The sequence below is a fragment of the Neopsephotus bourkii genome, unplaced genomic scaffold (assembly GCF_033783945.1).
Source record: "Neopsephotus bourkii isolate Nb327-2 ecotype Australia unplaced genomic scaffold, CSIRO-AGI_Nbou_v1 NB_53, whole genome shotgun sequence".
Taxonomy (NCBI): Eukaryota; Metazoa; Chordata; class Aves; order Psittaciformes; family Psittacidae; genus Neopsephotus; species Neopsephotus bourkii.
The window spans coordinates 5,159,418-5,179,846 of record NW_026900570.1 but is presented as its reverse complement, the minus strand read 5'-3'; the positions used below and the strand labels follow the sequence as shown (position 1 = coordinate 5,179,846).

At 38.8% G+C, this 20,429-nt stretch overlaps 1 protein-coding gene across 1 annotated transcript in view; it reads left to right on the top strand.

Moving 5' to 3' along the window:
- The first annotated feature begins 345 nt into the window (after positions 1-345).
- VIPR2 (vasoactive intestinal peptide receptor 2) overlaps positions 346-20,429 on the top strand; it is a 47,848-nt gene continuing 27,764 nt past the window's right edge. Inside the window, exons 1-4 of the mRNA XM_061349544.1 lie at positions 346-578; positions 3,664-3,766; positions 15,066-15,173; positions 18,920-19,017. Of these exons, the coding sequence (XP_061205528.1) occupies positions 528-578; positions 3,664-3,766; positions 15,066-15,173; positions 18,920-19,017 (360 nt within the window). The 5' untranslated portion in view covers positions 346-527. The remainder of the gene's footprint in view (positions 579-3,663; positions 3,767-15,065; positions 15,174-18,919; positions 19,018-20,429) is intronic.

Sequence of the window (20,429 nt, the reverse complement as noted above, 5' to 3'; positions counted from 1 at the left end):
TGCGTATACATGAAGAGAGGGGGCTTCTCCGGCACCTCGTGGTTGCCAGAGCGGGGAAAACGACGTTCTCACCCCGGGACTAGCCCGCAGTGGAGGAAGAGCCGGGATGGGCGGGGGGCGTCCCGGCTTAGAGGACTGAGCCGTATTTCTTGGGGGGGGAGAGGGGGGAGGGCAACCGCTCAGGGAGAGGAAGGAGGAGAAAAGAACGCCGAAGAGAGGAGCTGAGAAGCGAGAGGGAAGGGAGCCGGTGTCTAGAGGAGGAGCTGAGCGCAGAGAGGCGGCGGCGGGCAGGGAGCTGACGGCCGGCGGAGCGGACTGCGGGCGGGGGCCCGAGCAGGTTGCAGGAGCCACCTCCAGTCCCAGGGCGGCTGCCGCCGCGGGGCGGTGGGGCTCGGCTCTGCGCCCCGGCAGCCGCCCCCGGGCCCTATGGTGCCGCAGCGGGACCTGGCTCCTGCTCGCTGCCTTCACAAGGGGCCCGCGAAGCGGCGCGGGGCAGCGGAGCCCGCCAGCCCCGGCACTTGGCTGTCATGAGGAACCTGCCGGTGTTTCTCCTCTCCCTCTGCTGGAGCCTGGGGCGGGTAAGTCATGCCGCGCTCACCCCCAGCACCGGCCGCGCCGACGGGAGAAGAGTAACACTCGCCCCTCCAGACCGCGGACGGGGTGATCCCTTCGGCTCTTCTCACCGCTGAAGGTGCCAGTGCCGACCCCCCGGGGGCCGGGCCGGCCGTTCCCAGACAGCCTCTCCCGTTGCCCGGAGCGGGGTCTCAGCAGTAGCCGCAGGGGATGAGGAGACTTCGGGCAGCAAGTGGCTGCCGCCGCTCGCCTCACCGGGTGTCCCGGACGGGATCTCCTTCGCGGGGAGAAGGCTCCGCCGCGCCGCCGGGACCCCCAGCCCACCTCCTCTCCGGCGCCCCCGGGGGCCGGCTCCCTGGCCGCACAGGCAGCGCCGGGCCGGACCGGCAGCTCCGGGGGTCACCGCCCCGCACCCCGGGCGATCCTCAGGGTTGGGGCGGCTCCGCCCCGGCGGGGCAGCGCGGGCTGGCCCCATCCACATCCACATTCACGTACCCGGCGGAGCGGAACGGGAGCGGTAGCGGGCGCTTCCTCGCCCAGTCACTTGTTCCCCGCAATTTCCCCCGCAGCCGGTGTCTAGCACTAGTTCGCGGAGTTTGGACAGAGCGCTGCAGCGGTACGGGCTGCATGGCATGGGGAAAAGCCCTGCGTGATTGGTGAGAAATTGTACTGATGTAGTAGTGCATGTAACTGGATAGCGACATGCAAAGCATTCAGAATATTAAAGTCTTCAAATTTAGGGCGTCTGCTTTTAACATCTTTGTATTTCTAGGTGTTTCTTTACTTTTTTTTTGTAAAAGTATAACGTTGCTGGAAACATGGTTTATGAAAAACAAAACAGTTTGCCCTCTAAATCTTTCCATTTTTTTTTGTTCCTGTACATTTAAATTAACACATCATTTCTACCAAAACCCGGGAAATGACACTGAAGGTAAATGGAAGCAGCCTGTCAGAAGAAATGTTTCCCGGTCAAACTGCTGTTCTGGATGCCTTAAAAATTGTTAAGCTACTAAAACCACAGAGATTCCTCACTGTGTACCTTTACAGTGTGCAACACAGCACACACGGTTCTGTATTCATTGGTTACAAATGGTTGCTTACCCTTGGTTAAGCACAGGGAAAGATAGATGAACTCCAGCACTGAAAGGCAGTGGCTGCCCTCAAAATCCATTTTGGAGTTCTTGTTGTGTCTCGGGATGTGCTTAGTGCCACATAGTCTTGAAGCCTAACTCTAGCTTGATGAAGGACATCGGAATTAAACAGGTGTATGTATTAACACAAAGTATGTTACATTTTGGCATGAATCCCAGGTTTGGGAAGTAATGTGTTATGTTAGGGTACTAACAAGTGTACCTTCTCAAAGTAACCTTTGCTATCAGACCACTGATACTGGGAAACTTGAACTTCTTTTGGAAGTAAGAGAGAAGTCACTTGGCAGGCTTCTGAATTGCAGTAGCTGTTTTGATCTGGCACTCATTTAGTTAACTTTACTGGAAGCTGCCTTTCCAAGACCCAGTAATGTTGATACTTTGTGATGAGGAAGAGACCTACTCTCAGTTACTAAATGTTTGCAATTTGAAAAAAAAAAAAAGTTATGTGAAAGAAGAATGCTATTGAAAGTGTTATGTGTACATGGGACTTGATTTTACATGGGAGCTATCTGGAACAGAGATAGTATTTAGCAAAAGTTATCGTCAGTATAACGCTGAACTTTCTATTACATGTGCTAGAAATCCTAATTGGTGTTAACGATCTGTACAAATTCACTTTTGTAAATTATAAAAAATTAAAAAAAACAAACCTGAAAATATATATTTTGAATAGTCAACATAGAGAAAAGACGGGGGAAAGGAAGTAAGGTTCTGATGGTGTAGATGAGAACTGCAAGATTTGGAGAAAGGTTTTCATGAGTTTTCATAACAGCTCCTGTTGTTATGGCTATTACTCTGTGTTTCTAAAAGCTGCACAAGTGACTTGCCCACACGGATTCTGCAGAACAACCAGGTTCTTGCACTAACTTTGGGTCCTGGTTAATTTTTAGTTAATTGTTACCATTTTAAAATATATTGTCTCATGAATCAGAGATTCCTAAAGAAAAGGTGAGAAAAGAGTGAGAATCATGGAGAGAGACCACCCTTTCCTCAGTAACTGCCAGTGTGAGGTAGTGACCAGTGTGACTGAAGTACTGCATAGTCACATTTTTTTATTTCATTGCTAACCTCACTATCCCTTCGGCTCCAGTGAAGTTTCCTACTTTCCCATTTGTCACCTACTGCAGTTGCTTCTCCCATGCAGTTTCTCACAGGCTCTGCGTATTTCTCTTTTAGGCTGTGTTTGCCTCTCTGAATCCAGCTGACTTCAGTACAACTTCTCGGTGTGTTGTTTCTCTACCCAGTACTACTATATTCCTGTTTCTTCCTGTGAAAGTAAATAAGACTTTCTGAAAACCAAAGAACTGGGGACAGGGCTATAAACAAGTAAAAGCAATAGTGCTTTCATTTTTGAAGGAGTGTGATTTTCTTCTTGAATAGCACTTGCTTGAATCAAATAATCATGGTCTGGGGCCTTGAGGAGATAAAATACACATGGTGGAAAAGGGAGCAAAAGCAAAATTTGCAATGCTAACATGAATGCAGATTGATCATTTTCCATGTTCTGTGATTTGTATTAAACTTTCAGCTTCCCAACTTATTACAAAGGAAAAAAAAAGAAAAGAAAAAGAAAAAAAAGAAAATGTGTTTACTTTCCTGCTTCAGTTTATCTCAGTTTTTCTCTAGGAAAAAGTCTAAAGAAACAATGCTGGTGAATGCACTAGAAAGTTAATATATATTTTTTGTAAGTAATTGGTCTTGAAATGCTACAGGAAGAAGCCAGTGAATGTTCCAGTAGGTTATTTTAACATTCTGTTTTGAAAAGTCAATGTGTGAGAAGCTAAAATGAGTAGTGACTGTACCAGTAAAATGCCTAGCACATACTTGGGCAAAACCAGTGCCAGTTAAAGTTGGGGGTTTCATTACTGGTAGATGCGTTCTTCATAAACCGTTTTATTTCATGTTTCAAGACCCTGTCCTGTTTGTTGATTTGACACAGGTGAATGGTGTCCATCCAGAATGCCGATTTCAGCTGGAGATTCACAAGGAGGAAACAAGGTGCATGGAAGTGCTAAAGAATGCAAAGCCAGTAGACTACAAAGGTAAGAAAAGATAAGCTGTAATGTAGAGACAAGATTTTCTCCCTTAACCTTGTTTGCTGTTGCAGTTGCCGTGTTTGTGCTTAGAATATTATGTATTTTAGAATCTATGCAGGGTGTGCTTTAAACATAGAGCTGGAGCAGGGATGTCGTGAGAGGTGTGCCAGGCACTCTGCTCACACTGGGCAGAACACTACCTGGGAGTATTCCCATGTTTAAGCTGTTGCTGCTAGTATGTGTCCTGACTGACAGAGAGGCTGCAGGTTGGTGATGATAGGACCAGCAGAAAGAACAAGTCTGAGGAAAAGCTGAAAGCCTTGGATCCAGGCATCTCTCTCTATCTATGGTTGAAAGTAAAGGATTAGTGCAGCACTCTTGTAGTGCATTTGTTTTCCTTTGTCTGAACTAGGTGATACACAGTGTATTTGTTTTTTCATAGTCAGTCTGTTTTGGATGCGCTCTGAAGATGACTAGGGTACTTTAGGGACCTACCATCTGCAGTGTCCCTTGAGCATAAACATGAGTCCCAATTCACAGTTCTTTCTCCACCTCTCTTCTTGATTTAAGTATGTAACTCCCTCTGTGTATATTCTAATATCAATTAGTATACACGAAAATAATGAAAAGGGCCATCAGCAGTTTATATTTTACTATAATTTCTCTTCTTATTAATCCAGATAAGTAATCATAAAAATTATAATAACAGTGAACAAGTCATATGGGTATCTCTTCAAGCAAAATCTTACTGGAATAAGTCAAATACATTTAGGTTTTTTTGTTTATATGAGTGGTGAAGAGAGGTGACTGTTACATAAATAATACTAGTGTGAAGCCAGATGGAGAAATAATCAGTAGCTCAGCTTAATGAATTAAATCTTGAATTAGTAAATTCACTGTTTGCTATTATATGGCTTTGAAAGGCAAGCTTTCTTCAAGATCCACTTTTGTGATCCAGATGCTGAGTTCCAAGGCTACCCTTGTGATACACATCAGTTTTATTTTGAGTTCTCTAGGGGAAGAAAGACATTTTCTATCAATATTTTCTTCACAGCCTCTTTTCAGTGGAAAAGGGGTGCCTCCTGAAGGCAAACTGCTGTGGAAGAGCTTCATGTATTGGAAGGAGACAGTGAGTCTGATGTTGATTCAGCCCTGTAGGTAGTGATAAGACAGCAGTGGAAAGATTTATACATGTAATTGAATGTCTGGCTGAAACTAAGGGTGTATTCCATTTTGTAGGATACTAGAATAAACTCCATGTGTTAACGAACCCTTAAAAACTGTATGTTTAATGTTATAAGAGAATATGCTTCACATTACAGATATCTTTACCAAAAACCTGTTCAGAGGAGCCTATGTTAAATATATGCATCTGCATTTCCAAAAATATCTTTTCTCTGTGTGTCCTTATTTTTCTAATAAACTCTGTATGAACATGTAAGGAATTTATTATAATTTATTAAGGATTTTTAAGAACTTATTACTAAGGAATTTATTAGAAATGTAAGGAATATTTTGAACAGTGACTTACAGATTGTCACGGTGATACTCTGACTACTGACAAAGAATTACTAATGAAAATTTACAAGCTGGAACCTGAAACTGTTAGTACATTTGAAACAATTCGTTACAATACATTCACAAATCTTATTTAACTTTTTTTCTGTATGGGAAAGATAGTTATATAGCCCTTGTCATGCTTTTCTAACTTTAGTATGTTCTACACACCTTACAAAAGCTATGATGAAATCTAGCGACAGTCCTGTCTAGCATTTGGAAATAAAGGTTCACTGATTTTCCATTGAAGGCTTCAACTTCTGTTATCAAAATCAGGGGAATTTTTTCATTAACTTCTTGGGCACCTGAGAAGCCTTCATTTCTCTATGTAACATGCTCCAGAATTTGGCTAGCATGCATAGCTAGTGAATTTTGAAGAACCCAGGTTTTACGTAGTTTCTCCTGTGACCTAGATGGCAATTATATATTGAATGCCTTATGTAATACTTCTCAGCTCCCAGTTAGGGAGACATAAAGATTTAAAGGCAGTTGTAGTATTTTTTCTTTTATCTTATAAAATGTTACAGTCATCTTTCGCGAGCTGCTTCGTAACATAGGCAGAAGAATTCCCCTGAGGAGTGCACCTAAAATCACTGACTAGGAAGTCTGTGAAGGATTTGCTTACTTCATAGTTTAATAAACCCATAGTGTGTTTTGCAAGGAAACACCGTGCAAATACGGTGCAATATCCTCTGAACAATGGTAAGGATATGATAAAACCACAGACCCAGTTTGTGTAGATTCTGCTCATTTGCCAACACCAAACTGCCAGATATCTGGACCTCCTGCTTTGCACCCTTTGGGGGATTTTCAGGCATTAGCACATACTTTGCCATTAGTAGAGAGCATTACACTCCATTTAGGGAAGAAAGTCACTCTCCAAAGATCTGTGGCAGTGCCTTCCTCTCTAGTGCTCTCTAGCAAATCTAGTTGTTTATTTTATGAAGACTGCATTAGCTTCTATCTGCATTTGTTTTCTTCTTTCCTCCTATGACTTGACACCTGAGGTATGGATGCACGTTAGGTGGAAGCCTAGGAGAGGAGTTCTTTTGCTCACTCATTTTGGGTGGCAGATTATTTGCTTTCTAAATAGCTTATAATAGCTATGGATTTTGAGGTCCATATGGAAAAATACTAATTCATTTTTTATCTACCCGTGGCTTGTCCTCTTAAGTAAAACAGAAAGCTGCCAATAAAAGTGATAGAAAATATAAAAAAATTGGCCCACTGCAAATTTCTATTTTATTTAGTATTTAGAATTTTTCCTTATAAAGTAATTGACTAATTTCTGTCAAATGATATGGTAAAACATTTCAAGACTCAGTATACTTCACAACAGCGTTCTACAACAGGAAGTTTGAAAAATAGTTAATTAAAAAAAAAAGTCTAGGTTTTTTTTTTCCTTAATTTTGGCTGCACAGTTCAATCAGTCTTCTTGGCTTTTGTTTTCCAAAATGTGTTTTTGTGAGACTCATATGCCAGCTCACATTTTTAATTTTAGATATGACATCTTAACTTTGCAGAACGGATGTAGATGGAAAGAGAAATGGATTTGGAAAGAAGTTCATAAACCTCTCAAAGAGAGGCTTCATAATGCAGCTAGTAATGGGAAACTAAACGAGACAGGACCACTACTCATAAATTTAAAGCAAAAGGGACCAATGTAGCTATATAATCTGACCTCCTGAATTACACTGCCAGTAGAATTTCATTGAGTCATTCTAGCACTGAACTCATGATCTTGTGAATGAAACACAGCACATTTTCCTGTTCAGAACAGGAAGAATATTCAAATGTTGGACTCTTGCCAAGTTGTCCAAAAGTTAGTTTATCCAGCTAACCTCTGCTATTAAGGTTATTTCTCCAGTAAGAAAGGTGTCTGTTTTGCATTTCCTCCCCTCCGTCTCTGTGTCTCACAAAAAGACTGACTGTGAATACAACTAAGCCAACCTGCCGATCACTCTTTCCTCCACATCAGTAAATAGGAGACTTACAGAAAGCCAGATGAATTGTTTCTTCTGCTACATGAAACTGAATCTCCTCGAGGCTCCCCCTTTCCTAATCCTCCCGATCTCATCAGTGTCTTGCAATAGTTTTTGTTTGGCTTTGCAGCAATTTTCTCTGTAAAATGAGTCATTAGTTCAAACTATAGTGTTGCTTGGAGTTGTTTGAGGTGGCATTAAAGGTAGAATTAAACTACATAGTGGGATCATGGAACTTCCTTTCATTCACCACCAGTAGCTCTTGACAGGTCAATTTTATCTTTCTTTCATCTGCATTGCTGATTTTCTAGCTGTAGTACAGACCTTGCTACTGTTCACATGCATTTTTTATGAGGGGAGCTGAAGGGCCTGCTTTGCCTGTTTGTTTATTTTTGCGTCCACTAATGGAAGTGTCATTGTTAATGACACCACATAAAACTGATCATCCTTATGGTGCTGACAGTGTCTGGGCTTTGTGGGAGCTGTATTTGGATATTTGAGGGAGAGGGGTAGAGCCAGCTCATCTTCTGAGGAGGCTGGGCACTAGGGGAGAAAGAACTGTGAGTGAAAGGAGTTGCCTACTGAAGAATAACCAACAGGAACTAAATGGTGAAGAGGATCAGCCTCATTCAAAAATATCACATAATAAAGATTGCTAAGAGTGAAATAACAGAATTTTTTTTAAAGAGGTGAATTGTGGCCACAGATACATTCTACAGTTTTGAAGGTCTGAAATTTCTACACACCCCCCCTTTAAACATGAATAGAAATTCATCAGTATACATTAATAAGTAGCATTTAGAGCCCTGAAAAAGGAAAGTTCACAGCTGTAAGTGAATTTATTCTGGTGTTCATAAGATTCAGCAAAAAATACTGCCCTGCATAGTTCTGTGCTTGAGTCCTGATAAAGACAGCTGTGGCTATGGCAGTCTACTCTCCATGACATCCAAAGTTCAAACACCACAAGGAAGCAATGTTGAATACCAAAGCACTAAAAAACCTCCAGCTACTACAACAAATAGCACATGGGTCAGACATAATCTAAACTAACAGAAATATGTGGTCCCAAAACTTTATAGGGACTTTTAATATTTTGTAACGGGGATTATATGAACAGGGGATTGATGTTTAATTATATTCTTTGAAGAATGTGCAGCATGTCTAAATTAGGGCAACATGAAGATGAAGGTAGCTTATAGCTTTGACTATATATCCATGAATATCTTTGCAGTATAATAGAAATGGTGTTCTTATGGTAAGATTAGAGTGCTATTTATACAAATCCAAATGCTTGTCTCCAAAGAATATTTTAGTAGTTGGAAAGCAGGATTTACTTGATGGAAGATTTGGAGGATTTGGGTGAAAAGAAGGGGTTTTTCCAAAGTTTTTAGCTGGCAACGTCTGTATTTCCTTATAGAACCCTAAAAATATGCAAATTACATTAAAATATAAAATTATCTTATAGATTTTTTGACTGTCTAATGAGAAGCTGCTTCTCAGAAGAAAAATAAGGCATTTCTTCTGAAATGTTTCATCTAGTGAAAAGCCATTAATCCCCTAGAAATCCCAGTAACAGTGTTTTTGCCATTCCTGGTAGTAGGACTGGCTTTTGAAAACCTATAAACTGCAGGCTGGCAGCTCCTTGTGGAGGGGCTTTGGGAGCCCCTGGGCAGGTAGCACAAGCAGGCAGAGCCCATCCCACCACAGCTAAGGCAGCCGGAGGGCAGCTATGGGCAGCCCTTGGCATGGGCACCTCCATGGGTAGGGTCAGCTGAGGACATCAGCCTGCAGATGCAGGTAACCAGGGTCGGGCACATGCCTGGGATGGCTGGGCAGGTTGGGGTGGGTTGAGGTGGGTTGGGGTGCAGGCAGAGGCTGGCACAGGCACTGCTGTGACAAAGCATGAAGTCGGATGCACCCACCACATTGCTGAATACCCAGACCTGAACCCAAGTGGGATCCTGGGCAGGGGTGTGAGGCTGGTCAGGCCCATTAAGACCTATTAGTGCACTCAGGGCCCTGGTGAAAGTAGACAGCAAATAACTTCAGCAGTGCAGCTTGGAGCAACAGTATTTGTGCTACTTTTTTATTCGTGCTACCACTTTAAGCAGTTACACTCTGTGTTTGGTTTGCTTCTCATTTGCTAGCTTGCTGTTTCTCTAGCACCGCCTTTTCTGTTCTTTCTTTCTTACTACTTGTGTGAAAATGAAGAAAGACTTTCAGTCTGTATATATTCATAAATTCCCATGTGGCCTAAATTGTGTGCTGCAGCGTTCAGACTTACATACAGTCTAGAAAACATTGCCCATAAGAGGTGAGATTGCTTCTGCTTTGTCAAATTAAGTACAAAACTCAAAATGTTTCCCTGTTTGAAAAAAACCTCTAGTCTGGCTGACAGCTTTCTGGCTGATTTTCAAAGCCCTCTCTCTTTGTTTCACGTATTGTGCACGCCTAGACAGTGAATGGGCAAGTTTTTGAATCCAAATGCAAAGTGCCACCTAGTGGTTAATATATAGATAAAATGTATATATAAACAAAACTTTCCAATCCAAATTCAGTGTTGCACATATTTATAGATGAGGAAGCACATGTAAGGTGCAAGGTAGGTAAGCAAACTTGTTGCTCAAAGACTGGATATTAGATAGCAGGATGATGAATGTGGTGGCAATACTTACGTAACCTGAAAAATAGGAGAAACAGATATAGTTTACAGTCTGTTGTGTTTTCTTTCATTATGAAATATCTGCAAATAAATAACAAGAATTAAAGACCAAACATTCAAATAAAGTAAGTGATCTTATCGAAACTAGCCAAGAATAGTATCTGCAATATCATCTAGAGGAAAAGGAGGGAAGAGCAATCAAGGAGTGACACCACGGCCATACTTTGAACGAGCCACTGAACAAAGGTTTTCTAGGAAGACTGATTGTTTCCCTGGATATGCTGTGAATGACAAACCAGAGAAATAAATGATGCCAATTAAGAGATTGAAAAGTGATTATTATATGTAAGGTGCAGGAACATTTTTCTAGACACCACAGAAATAGGGGTGAAGAACAAGATTTTTTTGCCTTTGCTAGCTTTATTAATTGGTAAAGGAGAAAGTAAAGAGTGTAGTAGTAGAGATGGACAGAAAAAGTTGAGGAGCTAACAGAGATCAAGAGTTGGACTGGTTATATATATGTATATAACATAAAGGACAAAAACATTCAAGGCTTGAGAATTTATTGAAGCAGAATGTAAACATAGAGACTGAATCCATTAATAAACATTAAAAAAAAGTATATTAAAATACTTTAGGTCCTTAGAATATTTATTTTTAATTATGAAGAAAATTGCAGATGTTCCATGAAATAAACATTGAAGTAATTAAGTTTTATTTAAAATTTGAGATATTTTCTGTATTATTATTGGTAAAATTATTGCTAGATCTCAAACTTAAAACCTTATTGAAAGCTAAACATAGAAATGTTTTGTGTCCTACTTGATTAATATCCTTTGGAGGAAGTGGAAAATGGGTTTACATATGTGGGAGATAGGTAGAATTTCCAGAGAAAAAGAGCTTGCATACTGATTTTACGGAATTCAGCAGTGGTGGATGACAGTCCAGAAATCCTAACGCTGAATGAGTTAATGGCTGCCCAGACAGTAGCAGAGGGTGAGTAGAGAGGAGAATATCAAGCTTGATCAAGTTAGGTGTTCTATGTGGGGCAAGAGACACATTTCACATAGCATTTATCACACTTTCATTTTCCAATGGTGTAGGTACTTACGGCACTATTGGCTGCTCTGTAGACACTGGGAAGAAAGAGGCAATTGTTGGGAGTAATTAATCTGGCCTATTTTCATGTGAGGTGAATCATTCTCTGTCGCACTGACAATATTGCATATGTCATTGTAAAAAGATATTGTGGGGGTAAAGAGCACTATCTACTCGAAGACCTGTGAAACTCAACAAGGTTTCTGGTTGTGCCACATGCTGAATTTCCAAGATCAGTAGGAAATTAATTGCTAGTTTAAAATTTGCACAATTAAGCTCATGCTGTACAACAGAGATATGTTGCTGGGATGGAAGAGACAAATTGATGCAAATTAATTGTATCCCACCTCTGCATATGGGTATTTTTTGCTAAGAGAAGAAGGTGTGTAACTGCAATATTGTAAAAAATCTGTAGTAATAAGAGGAGGGTAAAATGAGGAAAAGGGTGATTTGAAAGTCCAGGAAAGCACTGTTTTACTGTTCAAAAGTTGTACTTCTGGCAGCCTCTACCAGCACACCACTAACAGCATCATTTCAGCGTTCAGCCCTAGACTGGTTTTCAACAGCACACTGCAGTCATTCAGTGACTATAAATGCCTCCAGGACATTTCAGCAGTTTTCTCAGATTTCCTGTGCCATAATAAATAAGCCTGTAAGTATACATAAATTGAGGCTTAATGTTCTTCTTGAATTCTGATGACAGCCACTCAAGTTTCACTCTCATGGTTGTTGATGCATTCAAATGTAGTCTAGATGTATGTAGGAAGTACATCTTTTGTATTATTTAATCTACTTGATTTAGGGAGTCTGAAAAAGTATAATTCTTTCCTATGCTGTAGATGCCTGTAAATTCCTAAAATACTGAGGAAAAACTGAGGTTAAAAATGCATTTTTCAGAAAACACTAATGACTTGTAATGTTTTGCATGTCAAAAACTTGTATACTGATTTCTGTCTTGCAAGCTAGCTTTGAAATCTCATACTATTTATGTTGATTAATTTTAGTGGGAAAGGACTTGGACCTCAGTTTTTCTGTATATTATTTCCTGTAATCAAATCTTGAATAAGAGTTTTCTGGTAGTTTTGGAGAAAACGTGCCTGTGGAGCTTTGAAGTCCATGTTGTTCAGCTGCCTTTTTGCCAAAACATTAGCCCAGTCCATACAACAGCATCACAGAAATTTACAAAAGCCTCTGAAATAAAGGCCTTTTAGCTCTACAGGCTGAGAAAATTTGGGCTGTTCATCCTGGAGAAGAGGAGGCTGCATGGAGATCTCATAGTAGCCTTCCAGTGTCTGAAAGGGGGCTACAAGGATGCTGGGGAGGGACTCTTCATCAGGGACTGTAGCATTAGGACAAGGGGTAATGGGTATAAACTTAAACAGGAGAGGTTTAGGTTAGATATATAAGGAAGATGCTCTTTACTGTGAGGGTGGTGAGACACTGGAACGGGTTGCCCAGAGAAGTGGTAAATGCTTCATCCATGACAGTGTTCAAGGCCAGGTTGGACAGAGCCTTGGGTGACATGGTTTAGTGTTAGGTGTCCCTGCCCATGGCAAGGGAGTTGGAACTAGATGAACTTAAGGTCCTTTCCAACCCTAACTATTCTATGATTCTATGATACTGAACAAAAGGGAAAATTTGTGAAACTCATCAGCTTTCATGAGTGTCCATGAACACTTTCATGACTCATCTCTGCTCTACTTGTTACTGGAAATGGGAATGAACTAAAAAGGTCTGGAGTTGCACGAGATGCTAATTATTCTTGTGTACTCTAGGGCTTGTTTATGCTGGCTCAGGCAGTACATCCATCAAAGCAGAATGGTTTCATTTTGTCACTAGTTCTGAGTGCTGGCAGATGAAGAAAATAGTTCCTTTGTCTTTCTGATGTCACATATGTTACATTGTTGTTGTTGTTTCTGGCTTAAAATCAGTTGGGAAAGAAGCATGACCTGAATTGGCTGAGGTAAACATTCTTTTACTTTGCATAAGCCCTGGTATTCCATCATAGAGAGTTGGACTTGATTTTGATCCAGTACTGCAACTTAGGAAGCACCTAAACACCTTTAAATTCTGTTGACTTCAAAGGATATGAAGATGACATGCTCAGATGCAAACCTCTCAAATTTATATGCAGATAACCAAGTAAACATCATCTTAGAAACATTACCACTGCTAAAAGAAAAGCCACAAGTGCTAGAAGGGAGTACAAGGCAGACATGTAAAATGGAATGCAGATAAACTCATGAGTTAATTTGTAAATGTATGAACCACCTGTGGGGGCAGATACACTAGAAGGGACAAACTCCGCATGATCATCAGGGAAAATAGTGTTTATGGATGTCAAACATATTACACTCTGAGTCAGTTGCTAAAAACATTCATTCAAGAGATAACGACCAGAAACCTGAAAAGAGTGAATTCTCAATGGGAACAAGAACTCAGCCAACTGTGGAATACAGCTAAAAAGAATGTCACTCTCACAGTTCCTTTTCCTAAGTCTCCCTTATCCTAAGGTAAGGACAAAGAACTGCCTAGGAGGCAGAGTTACTAAAGGAACTGAAACAATTAGTCCTCTTCAGGTAACTGGAGAATTTGGCAAACTGAGGTTCGTCACAAAGTGATTGATCAAATAAGGATAGGACTGATTAAATACAAATAACAGAGTCTAAGCTGTAAAAGAGGGCTCTGTGGAACTGGTTATCAAATGCAGAACTTACCCCATAGTCCTTGTCTACTCTTCTGTTTTAAGCTCCAAATCCTATTTTTGGTACAGCACAGAGGCTCCCACACAGCTATCACAAGTAGATGTCTTCCAAAGGAAAGCAAGGCCCATGGGAATGTTATGCCAGTGACTCTCCTCGTGTTCCAGCCTGGACATACTCCCAGGGCAAATACAGTTGCCGGTCCTGTAAATCATCCTTGTGTTTTCCCTAGTTTACATGTACTTTGAAAGTAACTTAAACTTTGAAAGTAGGATGCTAGACACTTTACGTAAACAAAAGATGTCCAAGTTTAATATCATTAATATGGTTTAAGGCAAATATAGAACTTTAAAATATTCCTTTCCCAGCTTCATTTAACTCAGGATTTTGTGCATGACCTTCCTAGCATAGAGTAAATAAATAGTGAATTGCTAAAAATATGAATATTCTGAAGAATAGTATTATATACGAATATGAGAAGTTCCTAATCCAGGTTTGATGTTTTCTACTGAAAGGAACAAACTTTTCCTTATACTTTCTATAATCTTATGGAGGTAATACTGGTAGGATTAAAGTTTTGTTTCTCTCTTTAGCATTAATTGCACATTTAAATTTTCAATTGTCTGTTGCATGATTTAAAGATAGAAATATTATAAACACTGTTATTAGTAATACTATAAAACATGCCTGTAAAAGTTTATTAGTCCCCCTTCCCTTCCTGAAATCAATGTGCATAATTCTTTGTTCAAATCTCAGTTATTTAGTTTAGGAGACATGATTTTTTAAGTCCAGGCCCGTTCCAAAAATTTTCCAGTCATAGAATCATAGGAGCATAGAATGGTTAGGGTCGTGATGTGCTCCTCTTGCATTTGTCATGATGAGTCCAATGAAATTCTTAAATATTTATGATGTTCTATCTGCCTATTACTGCAGTTAAAAAAAATATCATTTGCACTGTGACTAAGAGATTCTCAACATTTTGGAATTTTTAATAATCCATATTAATACTGAGAAGTTGGGTTTTTACATTTTTTGCGTTTTCTTCCCATGAAAATGACAGTTTTAATGCGATATTTTGCAAACAATATGTTAACTGACCTAAAAATAAGCTTGTTAATCACCAGACAGCTTTATGATCCCCTTGACATTTTCAAGGAAAATACTATCTCTGCACCTTTCTTTAACAAGTCTAATCTTTCTTGAGCTACTCATCCAGCTTCCACCAAGTCTTTATAAAGCAGATACAGTAGGGTCATACAGACAATACTGTGTTTTTAAGCCTGTTACTGCTGGTTTTGTTTCAGGATGTGTTGGAGTTTGGGATAACATCACCTGTTGGCGTCCTGCAAAGATTGGAGAGACTGTCACTGTCCCTTGCCCAAAAGTCTTTAGCCTTTTTTCTGGCAAACCAGGTATTTTATTTTAAGGTGGCTTTTTTTTTTTTTTCTGTCTTCTCTTTGATATTTTATAGCATACTGTGCTAAAAATGTATTATTAACAGTTTGTTTTTGTTTTTAAAGAATTAAAATAACATTATTAATAGAGCTGTTAATGCTACATCACAAGAAGTCCAAATAATTGTCTTTGTAGTCCATATGGTGTTTTTTGAATCAGACACTAAATACGTATTCTAATGTAGTGACTCATCAAAGCTGAAGACATTGCTTGCTCTTTTTTACCTGCCTGTGTTAATTATTAACGCATCTGAGCCTGACTGACCTCTTTAACAGTTGTCAGCAGGTCACATGTACTATGCTCCTTCTGTGCTTAGGAGGGGAGCTCTGATTTGCCTTCAGGAGAATAATGAACTAACATTAACACATAATACCTAAAAATTGTCACTGTTGCAATTTAAGGTTGTTAGGTGAAAAAGGTGAAACCTTTTTTTTCTCCTTTTAGTGGAACTGAAAAGAGCTCATTAGTGTCTCAGATTGCTGAAGTATTTAACTGTTTCAAGTCTAGAATCTTCTGCACCATCTTGTCAATACATCATATTGTTTAATTTTGCACTTTGTCTTGTTAGCGGGGTTTTAAAAATAGGTGAGACACACGTGGCATTTCACTTAGGTATCTCAAAATGCAGCAGGAAAAATCTTATCTCTGTTGCTCAGGTGAGAAACCTTCGTCATGAAGAGCTGGTGAAAGATGCAAAATTATCACAGTGATTTAGTTTTGTCTTTGAGGTCTCTGTGGAGAGCTTTCTGACAATATTACTTTTAGTATAGAGGCTAACTTGGGGTATGACTGAAATACCTTTATTCTCAAAACTGTTGATTAAGTCTTGTTCCAGTATAAAATTAATAACTAAAACAATGTACAGGATCAGCAAAGATTTTCATTCCTAGAACTTGTGAATCTTGGATTAGTTTATCGTGGATAGCCTAAACAGTTTATAGTGGGGAAAGTTTGTGTAATCTTCACTAGATCTTGTGAAATCTATAAAAGTATTCAAATGACTCAGATGAAGATAGCAAGGTGTTATCATGACACAAGGCAAACTAATAATATCAACATTTTAAAATCTGAATTGAATCAAACTGCTTCTATTTGCCAGAAGTTAGGGCATGTATGCTCTTTCTGGAGTTTGGACATTTGAATTAACAATTTATAGCATCTTTCAAAGCATTTTAATTTTCCTATTAAAAAAGGGCAATAAATATTTAATTCTGAAACCTTCACAGCACTTACGACTCAATCTCACTTGGGTATGGTGTCATTACAACTGAAAAACCACTTCCTTTTTATAGCTTGCTGTAGATTTCCACATACACCTTTTTTATAGCTACCTGTTTCATTCTTGCTTGTGGAACTAACACAGGAGTTTTTTAGAGGTACTTGTTCAATTAAGAGGATTTTTTAAATCTTGTATTTCTAAAATTTCAGAGAAGGAAGACAACAAGCATCTTGCTTGCCTGTTTCAATTAAGATCTGAATAAGTATCTCAGAACCTTTATAATTTGATTATACTCAGGAATATATAATTAATTTATTCACTTGGGTCTTATGGCAGGAAATTATAACAATGTTGTTAAACAAGAAATCTGACTCTTTATTTAGCCAAATTTGCGGGATGTATGTTTAGGTTTTTCAAGGTTTTAAGAGGAATTAAAATTCTATTACAAGATGATCTAGACTGCCTTATTTTTTATAGACATATTCCAAATCACAAGTAGGCTTTTAAATATCATTAATTTTTTGATGGACTTCTTAATTTAAATAGGGAATTTAAAAAAGCAGCTGTTTTCTCATCTTTACAGCTTCTGGAGAGCTGGCTCTTAATTTCTTCTGTGATGGTCAAGGTTATAGTTTAAACATCCCACTCTATGGATTAGTAATAACTTCATGTCAAATGACCTTATCTAGGTGTTCCTGCTCCGGCAGGGGGATTGGACTAGATGATCTTTTGAGGTCCCTTCCAATCTCTAACATACTGTGATACTGTGATACTGTGACTTTTTACTGTAAAAGCAGTCCTGTTATCCTGTAATGTTTATTGTGTATTTCACATGATGATGTAAGTATATGGGTATCAGAAAGTTATTCTGTGAATTTTTTTTCATGTGTGTCAAGTTGTAGGTTTGAAATGAGGTAGCCGTCTGAAATACTTAATCGCATGAAACAATGGTGTAGAAGTAAGCAATGTCTTCCATAGAACATTGCCTGTCTTTAAGTTAAAAAGCCTTTATAGTACTTGCAGTACAAAATACTTCAGCATCTTGAGTACATAGTGTGTTTTTCTTGTGAAACTGTGTTTGACACACATTGTGGTTCTGTTAACCTACTCCTCTGCTCTGCCTAGTCAGAGAATCTGGAAGCACTTTTAAAGTGAAGATTCTTCAGTGCTTATAAATAGGTTACATTTTCTGTAAAAAATGCCATCTCTATGCCAAATGGCAAAAGTGGGCCTGTTGTTTGGGGAGACACTGTGGTTTGAGGTCAAGGTTTTGTTACCAACTAGAAAGATTTGGTTACCGGTTGGTCAGTCATTTATGGGGTATTTACGATTTTCCACCGAAGACTTTATACAAAGAAGAATTTCCAGTAACCAATCAGCAAGATAAAAATCACAAAGGCTTTAGTTTGCAGTGCATAGAAACACGTTTGGTTATTCTTGGCCAGAGCTGATTCGTGACACATAAAATTGTTCTTGTGCAGTGAAAACCAGGCATCTTTAAGTTAGTTACAGACTCCAAACAAAAGCAGTATGATATTATAGATTGCAGGTATCATGGATATGGAAATTGTGCTAAGAAAGTTAACAGCAAGTTGCTTAAGATTTAGCACTGTAAGTACAAATTATAATAATTTTAATGACTATTCTTTATTCTGACATGGGACTCTTCAGTTTTCCCCAATGGAAGCTATTCCATATTGTATGCACATTAGTTTGTACTGATTAAAGTAAGGAGCAGAATCATGGGTTGCCCCATATCAGAGTGACTTCATCTGGGAAGAGAGTCAACTTCTCTCAGTTTTGATCAGAAAGCCCTTTCCGAAATCAATAAATGCTCAAAATTCCTTTCCAACCAGCCTCATACATCTCCTGTACATTCCTTGGACTACATTGTTTCAAGGGTTCAAAGAGTGAGATTCAACATGAATATTTATTTCCTCGTTCTTCTATCACATAACTTGACCTTCAGGGTGCATTACCAACTCTGCCAAAATTTGCTGTAGCAGTAATTCATCACCATGACATAAAAAAGCTTTTATCACTCTTCAGTAGATGATTTGGTGTTGCTTTCTCAGAAAAGCTTAAAAAGCTGGTTAGAACAACTCTCACTTAAATTACTTTTGTATATAATTACTCTATCTACAAATTGTCCCCTTAATAAAGTAAGCTGAAAGGCTGTCCCCTGAATACTTTAGATAAAACAGCAAAATATTTAATGCTTTTGCAGCCATAACAGAAATAGGTCTTATACCAAGCAGAAGCCTGCCATCACAGCTTGGAATTACTTTTGATTTTCTCTAATGAGAAAGCAACTCTGAGCACAAGTAAAAGCCAAAATAATATGAGTGAAGAGCACATGAATAAAATGGCTGGGTTGCTTTAGCAGGGTTGCTCAGAGAATGACAAAATAAAGTTGTCTAAAGTTTCATTGATGAGGAGACTTTTGAATATTACTGATTTCAACTCTCAAATTTTGCTTTACAGGAAATATTAGCAAAAATTGTACAACTAATGGGTGGTCAGATATTTTTCCTGACATCTTAAGTACTTGTGGATATAATGACTATGAAGATGATTATAAGGTAGGAAAAATACTTCTTCTATTCATGTAGGTGCTGGCGTTCAATACAGCTATCAGACATACTCTGCTTCTAAACAATTCCCATTTTCCTCTATCAGAATTAGTAGTAAATTTACAGAATCTGTAGTAAATTTTACAGAATCTGTAGTAAATTTTGATAGCAGTTGTCATATGCTTGGATTGCAAACGCCATATAAGATACAATTTCAAATGTAGCATTCAGTACTTGTTTGAAGTTCAAGGCTATAAACAGTTTGTAATTGCAATAATGCATCTCCATTTCTAATACCGCAGTGTTCCTTGGCTTGTGCATAGTATGATCTGCTTTGTGTTCTTTCTAGAAGATTGTTATAACAAATCCTAATACTGTACTAATCTGTTAATAATACAGGCACCACTTGCTTGATAGTATGTGTTTAAGTTATAAGTAAAGTAAAATGTATTTATGTAATTGGAATTATTGTAGATTCATGTTGGACTTAAATTACATTAGCAATTAGAAGTAGCTCAAAAAGCTATCAAGATATCTTAAATGCACTATAAATGGAAAAATGAATTTGTTCACTTTGCAGATACTGTATCTTTTTCTTTTGGAGGGAGGTACCTTTTTCCATCACATTTTACCTATTTCTTGGTTGTTTTCCTGCTGAAGCTAACAGAGTAAGATTTTGTTTACAAGCAGTCACCAGTGTCATTACTTAAAGAATATTCTTTGCCTGACTGTTTCAGTGGAACAAGACCATAGTTCTTTTCTAACCTTAAGGTTGACAAGTCAGAAAGTGGATAGAGAAGTGCTGGCTTGTCAGAAGATAGGCTGTTCCTGTGCAAATATTATTGTTTTTTTCATGATTAAAGGATAGGCAAGGATTATCAGAATAAAATCTGAAAAGGCAAACAGGAAAGCATATGTTTTAATATGCCTCTTCATGGGAGACAATATAAAAAATACGAGTGTCATTCAGTTGTGAGATGTCTGGAGGCATTTGAGGTTCTGCGTCAGCCGGCTGTTACAGAGAAAGATACTCTCTTGATTTTGCATCTTAGTGCTCAGTGGTAGCACCTGAAAACAAAAAATCTTTACTCAACATATATCAGTGTAATTCATTTTTATTTGATGTAGAGTTTCAACAGTAAGAGCTAAAAATGAAATCCCAAGGATTTGTATACAAACTGTTTTTGACACAAAAATGTCATGCAACAGTATGCATATTTTATATTCCTTTTTATATATGCATGCACACAGACATATATATCTTTCCAGGTATGCATCTGTTGGTGCAGTTTTGAATATTCTAGAAGAGGTCTAAATGATAGAGATTGGTGAGCAAATACTGAACAAGCAATTTATTAATAGGTACCGACTTTTTATGTGGAAAATGCACTGAATTGGGAAAGTTTATTTAAAAATACCAT